The sequence below is a fragment of the Zerene cesonia genome, chromosome 16 (genome assembly GCF_012273895.1).
Source record: "Zerene cesonia ecotype Mississippi chromosome 16, Zerene_cesonia_1.1, whole genome shotgun sequence".
Lineage (NCBI taxonomy): Eukaryota > Metazoa > Arthropoda > Insecta > Lepidoptera > Pieridae > Zerene > Zerene cesonia.
In genome coordinates this window covers 6,923,670-6,930,968 of record NC_052117.1, presented here as the reverse complement: position 1 = coordinate 6,930,968, position 7,299 = coordinate 6,923,670, and the positions used below count along the sequence as shown (strand labels likewise).

At 31.6% G+C, this 7,299-nt stretch overlaps 2 protein-coding genes across 3 annotated transcripts in view; both read right to left on the bottom strand.

Moving 5' to 3' along the window:
* The window catches only part of LOC119832881 (4-coumarate--CoA ligase 1-like), a 9,212-nt gene extending 8,872 nt beyond the window's left edge, over positions 1 to 340 (bottom strand). Inside the window, exon 1 of the mRNA XM_038356691.1 lies at positions 221 to 340. The gene's annotated coding sequence lies outside the window, so the exon portion shown is untranslated. The remainder of the gene's footprint in view (positions 1 to 220) is intronic.
* A 1,616-nt stretch (positions 341 to 1,956) lies between these two features.
* On the bottom strand, positions 1,957 to 7,158 carry LOC119832846 (mitochondrial genome maintenance exonuclease 1-like). 2 transcript variants are annotated; one of them, XM_038356638.1, is made up of 5 exons: positions 6,389 to 6,754; positions 5,723 to 6,184; positions 4,376 to 4,589; positions 3,650 to 3,995; positions 1,957 to 3,294 (listed from the first exon to the last, which is right to left on the bottom strand). In XM_038356638.1, exons 1-4 carry the CDS (start codon positions 6,579 to 6,581, stop codon positions 3,659 to 3,661), a joined length of 1,206 nt encoding a protein of 401 aa, XP_038212566.1. In that variant the 5' UTR covers positions 6,582 to 6,754; the 3' UTR covers positions 1,957 to 3,294; positions 3,650 to 3,658. The 2 variants fall into 2 exon arrangements, with proteins under 2 accessions (XP_038212566.1, XP_038212567.1); XM_038356639.1 differs by lacking the exon at positions 6,389 to 6,754 and adding an exon at positions 7,081 to 7,158 and having other exon boundaries at positions 1,959 to 3,294.
* Between the last annotated feature and the right edge of the window lie 141 nt (positions 7,159 to 7,299).

Genomic DNA, 7,299 nt, shown 5'->3' with positions numbered 1-7,299 from the left:
GTATGCTATCGTACATCGTACGCAGGCACAAAATTATCGTATTTGTACGATAATTATCGTACGGTTCCGAACACTGACGTGAAGTCAAGTGAAACGTAAGTCGTAACTGTCAATATAAGAAACGTCGTAGATAACGAGTTTGACAAGTATTTGGAATTTTTTAAAATAGTAACGGCGACTCAAAATCACAACTTACTCAGAAAACTGATAGATTACTTACTCGATAAGAAAATTTACACAATGGCCTCCTTCACATTCGTCGGTGGCGGCCCATCAAATCATCGTCGACGTTTGCCACCGCCCACCATGCTTAATGCGACAAACATTCTGGAAATTTGATGTGAGACTTTTATGTAGAATCTACATAACTCATACTCGTAATTGTTTACATTGTAGATAATTATTAGTATGAGGCGAAGGCGAAGTAGTATGAAGTTTCGTCAGTAGAACCACCAAAATTAGTATCAAACTTACTGAATATCTATTTAAAGAAATAGTTTATCACTAAAGTGCCACTTTTTGGCAAGATCAGCATTTTCATTGTGTACCTTATCATTATCATCATCATCATCAGCCCATATATGTTTCCACTGCTGGGACACAAGCCTATGAGGGTTCGGCATAATCCACCACGCTGACCAAGTGCGGGTTGGCAGATGTCACATGTCGTCGAAATTTTGATTCTTGGACATGCTGGTTTTTTCCTCACGATGTTTTTCTTCACCGTTTTAATACATTGTGTACCTACTTCGTACAAATCTTCGCATTCGCAACTAGCTGCGTCTCGCGGTTTCACCCGCGTAAGTCTGTATCCCGTAGGAATATCGGGATAATAAGTTGCCTATGTTTTATTCCAGTTGTCCTGCTATCTATGTACCAAATTTAATAGCAATCGGTTCTGTAGTTTTTTAGTGAAAGAGTAACCAACATACACACATCCTTACAAACTTTCGTATTTATAATTTAAAGATGGACTTATACTAGTGGGTGTCCCTGTCACTTGCATGAACAAATTGAGGATTCCAATGCAATTAGGTTTATGTTACATATAAAAATAAGGTACTTTTCTTCCCGAAATTCCAACAGAGCCCAAAAGTAAACTAATGATTTAGAATTACAATTACATACATTCTAAATAGCTTAAAAATATATATATATATAAACTATGTTTGGATTCCTCCTTCAGGAGCTAATAAATAACAGCGCTCCGATTGCTTACCCGCCACAAAGCAAAATATACATACGCGTATAAGAGTTACAAAAATCGTACTATAACCAGTGGCGTAGCTAGAGGGACAAGAGCCCTGGTGCATAGGGAAAGAATCGGGCCCTCCTCCCCTCTTTCCGCCTTCCTCTCCTCTTTCAAAGCTGAGGTTAGAGGGCCCCCTGAGCTCCGGAGCCCTGGTGCACTGCACTACCTGGCCCTATGATAGCTACGCCACTAGCTATAACTGAAAGTATCACGTGATGAGCAATTTCTGCTGAGAGTATAAATTTGAAGATCTGGTACACTTGGTATGGAACTCAAAAAGCTCAAGTACCCGTATTATTATACTACTCTTTAATAACATGTATAGAAATGACGTCTTATCAAATATTGATCAGTTAATGGGCATTTGCTGTTAGCATTGACAAATCGAAGATTTGAAACCCCCCCCATGTGGATATCGAGTCCAAGAACTACACAATACTCGTAATTTAACTCTTATCTACTTTCCATCGCCCTAATGACTTCTTATTCTATAAAATAGAATAAGAAGTCAAGAATTACCAATCATATACCTAATTATTATTTATGTACTTTGTTAAATCAAGTACTTAAAAAATACTGATTCACGTGACTGCAAAATTTACATCGGATTCAGATCAACTTAATAGCAGAATTGAATTGAATTTTATTGTAATATGTATAATTTTATGGTAGAGACAAATTAAATTATAAATAAATAAACAAAGTATTTTTAATAACTTTAATTAAACAAAAATGGCGTGTTTACAGTGGCTGAATAAATGCTTTTAATATTAACTTAGAAAATTTTCAGTGACTAGTCGTTAACTATTTGGCGGCAAAAAGCATACGAAAATTTACAGATATAGTTGAAAACAGTTTCTTCCGAAAATCTGACTATGAATCTTCTTCTATCGTTTTCTACATCGTTTTTCTAGTTTACATACAAAATGAATGCATCGTTCTTTCCTAATAGTGATATTACCAGTAACAATATGTATATTACCTACCTATCCGTACAAAACTCCACATTTTTGGGACCTAACAATCAATACTCCTATTTATTTTTACTAGCAAATTTTTGGTTATCTCCTTTACATTTATAGAACAATGATTAAATATCAAATAACGAATCCACTAGATATACAATAATAACATTGAATCAACCTGTATCTGTCGATTGAATGAGTTAGAATCAAGAGTACTGTACATACATACAGCTACTTTGATCTTTATTTCTATGGTCACTCATTGAAATCGCTATCGGGAATCTATATTCGGATAGTTTGATTCTAAGCAAAAATCATAATGCGTGAATGAGTAATATTTAGAGATGTATGCAAAACTTTAAAGTAAATTTTTAGGAAGCTAGTTAATTTTTAGGACAGTAAAGGTTTTTAACTCTCTAATATACATAACATGAAGTAGAGATACAAGTAATCAACCATCACAATAGCATAACAGTCTTTTCCACAATCAATTATTTATGCCTCTTCAAAGTTTAATTCTTCCTAACATACAGTCTTTGAGGATTCCACAAATTGCTAACTCAATATCATATTCATTGGAATCCTCCATTATGTACATTATAAAGAATTATCCAACACTACACTTACTCTCACAATAGTTCAATGACATCATATATTTCTATGTAAATATTAAACTGGATGAATGGTATAAAAAATTCGTATAATATATAATAAAAATAATTATAAAGTAACACATATTATAGTATGAAATAATACAAAATCAAGGAAGAATGCTTCAATCGGATTCTAGAACTTGTGAACAATATGAAAAATCTTAAATTTTATAAATGAAATTCTTACCATTTCTAGTTATAAGATAAGCATTCCATCCTTATCTTGTAACAAATAAAAAAGTTTTTATTAGGACAATGGAATTTTTGAGTTGTATAGGAGATAATTAAGATTGTTTATTTGTTCGCAAGTCCTATTGACATAAACTTTATAGCATCTCCCATGGCAACATGAGTTCTATACCTCATAGTATTAAGTGGTGTCTTTTATTCGAAGTATCAAATTCAATCGAGATGATTCTGCCTCCTGAAAATATAATATGGTTTATTTGAAAATGGACACATTGCATAATTATTTCATTAAATGAATATTTATATTCAAATATTACAAGTATTCTACTAGCATTCAACTCTGGGATCATGAATATGTTCAATGAAGAAAGAATTTTACCTAAGATCAAAGTGTTCAAACAAACAAATCGTTCACTTTATATTTATACATTACATGTTTTTAATAAAAAGTTTGTGTGTTTGTATTGCATATATAATATAACCCAAATTTTTTTTTATTATCAAAATTTACGTCATCTAGAAAATTACAACACCAAGTTACTTTTGAAAAACAGTACAATATACTGACCAAATAAGATACAAAAAATTACCTTTTACATTTAGAGATTCTCTATTTCCACTTCGAAAAGCCGTTTGCCACCTTTCAAAATCTTCTCAGATTCATTGCTGTGACTTTTCATATACTCTTCCAGTCGTATTAACCACTGGGCCCAATGCTCTCTCAACTTATCCGTATGCAAGTGATATACGTCAGCCTTCGATCCATCAGTGTAGGCAATTACAAGTAGAGCATCCCGCACATTTAAATGTTTATAGTTAAGGTCATTGCACACTGCGCCAAAGTATGCAGCTAGCTGTACAGGATTATCGTATGTGAGCGCTAGAGATTTTCGTGGTTTATCGGATTTCTTCCACTCAATTAGTGTAGGTTTGTCCCTATAATGAGTAATAATAATAACACAAATTTAGTATTTTTTAAGTTTGTACAAACAGACTGCTCATATTAAGTAAATAAGCACTGTTACAAGATTGATATGAAATTATGATTTTATTTCATACCTAGGAGGATAAATAATAAATATAGCAATAATATCAAATTCATTCCATTGTGGTTATTTTGAGGAAAATCTATAGAATAAACCGGAATTACCAATAGCAAAGTCAACATCTTTTTTTATGATAAATAAAAAAAAAGTATAAGCAGTTAGAAGTTTCTTTTCTGCTATGTGGAACATTACAAATTCTCTTATTACCTTTTATTATATATAAAAAAAGAGATCATTTCTAGATACAATAACAATATAAATTAAACTTACTCATAATCAGCTATAGCATCAAAAATACCCCTGTACTTCAATACTGGATGAATGACATTAGATTCTATTGCCTTCGGTGATGATATATTTTTCAATACCTCTGACACTGAGACCCACACTCCCTCTACATCTTTTTCAATTCGCAACTGCGTTTGCGGTTGAGTAAAATAGTTTTTTAGTGTACTGTGAAACTTTGTACCAACCGCCATTTGTGCTGAAAACAACAATATACATTCAGTATTCAACTTAACAAATGCGTGACTGTGACTTGAAATAAAAATTTGTTAATTAAATAATCTTCCAACAATTTGGCAGTCACAGACACAATAAGTTCCTGTTAATATGAAGTGATTTTTATACAATGAGTATCCAAATTATAATCTTTTTCTCCTGCCTTTAATAATATATAGATGAGTTTTGCTACTTAAGATTTAAAAATTAAAATTTGTAATATTATTTCAATAGTGCCATGGTAACTTTTTACTTTTTCACACATCAACACTATTTAATTTATTATAAATATGCAGGCTTATTCAAACCTATAATCCTAGTAACTATAAACCTATATCTGCTCTATATACTTGTATAGACATTGTATTTTTAATTATTATTTATAATGTGTTAAACTGTGAAGTGTGAAAATAGACAACTGGAGCTTACTAAATAGCATTTTACATTCTTATTTGTAACCATATAAAGTATTTGAAGGGTATCAATAAAAAACCTAATAAATTAGAATTATGAAGATTTTAATTGTTTTGATCAATATTGCATTATCAATATCAATATTGCATATGGTTTATTTAAAGTTACCAAATTGGAACATAAATTGGCATGAGTTGGAATAGTAAGCATACATTGTAATACATGTAATATTTATATGTCACCTTCAAGACAATACAGGCAGAGTGCAATGTCCTTTATACAAATGCACTTGCTCTGATAATATAGGTGTAATAAATATAAATTAAAATAAATACAACATTTTTATATTCCTTTGTGATAAGGAATAATTGCTCAGATCACTTATTACATTTACTTTATTTATAATATGTATAAAATAATATTGTAAAAAATAATTATTCAAAACCGTTCAAGTGGTTAACCTTGTTATGCAAGTTCGTTACATGTGAATTACTGCAGGGTATATTTGGTTATAACTGGTTGACTATTGCTAGCCCTTGGCAATTTACACCATCAAGTGATGAAGTTATAATATTTCAAATCATTTAAAATAAAGTGCATTCTCTTTTAAACATGAATGTTCTAAGTTTTCAAGTGTTGTGTAAACAAGATTAATTAAGCACATAAAATATACAAAATAATAATGAAGTAAATATAACTCACCTTGATAAAACCTGTTAAATTCTTCTAAACCCATTTCTTCTATCCTTTCCTTTTTCCACTTTTCTAACGCCTTCTTGGACTCTTCATTCATTGTTTTATTCAATATAAGCGTAACAGATGGGTACTGTTGAGCGTAATCATTTCTATGCTGCTTTATTTGGAGAATCCTATCCTCACTAACAAATCCAGGCTCTGCTGGAATACTCTTAGTTGCATTTACCAAAGAGGATGTTTGTAACCCTCTGATGGGAATGTTATTTAACACTGCACCAGCGAAATTCAATATGTTCCGCGTATTTTGATACATCGTGCTTCTAACACTCGAAAACAATGATGGCTTACTTCTTCTGAATCCAACTGAATACAAGGCTTCTAAAACATTTTCAGTTGATGTCTCGAAATATTTTTGCGTACTCTCACTTTGCACTTTTGTTCTGTTGTTTTGATGGGTACTATTTTTAGCTGCGAAAGATAATTTTATATATAGTAAATGTTAATGCGTATATCACACGGCGCTAATGTCATATGATGTGGATTGGCAAAAACACCCAGCACGAGTTCAGTATACTATTAATTAATGCGTAGTATTTGTCAGTATCTCACGATATTCTATGTAGGTTTATCGTATTCGTTGTAAATAAAAACCTTGAAAGTGAATGCACTAACCTTCCTTTCTCAATCGGCTCTTTTTTTGCTTATTAGTTTCTAATAAGGGACCAAAGAGTTCTTTATTTTCTTTATTATAAAGCTTCAATTTTTCTGCAGGTTTTAATAATGACACAGGTCGAACTACCTTGTTTCTAATAAAATTTTGTTGCATAGAAATATTACAACCAATTTTAGTAATCGGTCGAAACATAATGAATATGGATAATATAGTTTTTACTCATCACCATTAAGTAACGAAGAATGCCCGTGTTAATTACTATTGCAGTAAATCTATTTTTCAAAAGTTTTGAAGCTAAAAATAAAGTATCGTTTCACACTTTTATTACAGCTTTTAGTTTTCAGTTTTTAACTATAGTGAATAGATTATAGACTTGAAAATTGCAAATACATAATACTCACCATAGATAAAGTAGGTACTATATCTTTAGTACCCACAGAGTAATCAGTAATAGTAATAAAAAAATTAATAGACAATTATTTTTTAGATTCAATAGATAGAAAAAATTTGATCATGATGCGGGATTCGAACCCGCATCTTTTTGCCAAACCGTAGCAACTCCTTGCCTTTAAAGATTTAAACTTTGTTACTAACCTATTGAGTTATTGATACAATGATTCTCCAATTATGTTTTTCATTACATGAAAAGTAGCATAAGTAGCATTCAATTTAGATCAAATTCTTTTCTTACCATACATATGACACAGATAGCACAATGAGTTGATATGTTATTTATCCTTTCTTCTCTCCGCTGTCACACTATTGCTTATGGCTCCTATACCATTTATATATAGTCTATGATGCCCATTAAATTGACAAATGACACTGACATTGTGGTGTATCTTTCCGTATTATCGGCTCTTAGACGCTCGTGCCCTCTCACTGTCACCGCACACAGCCGACTGAGCTG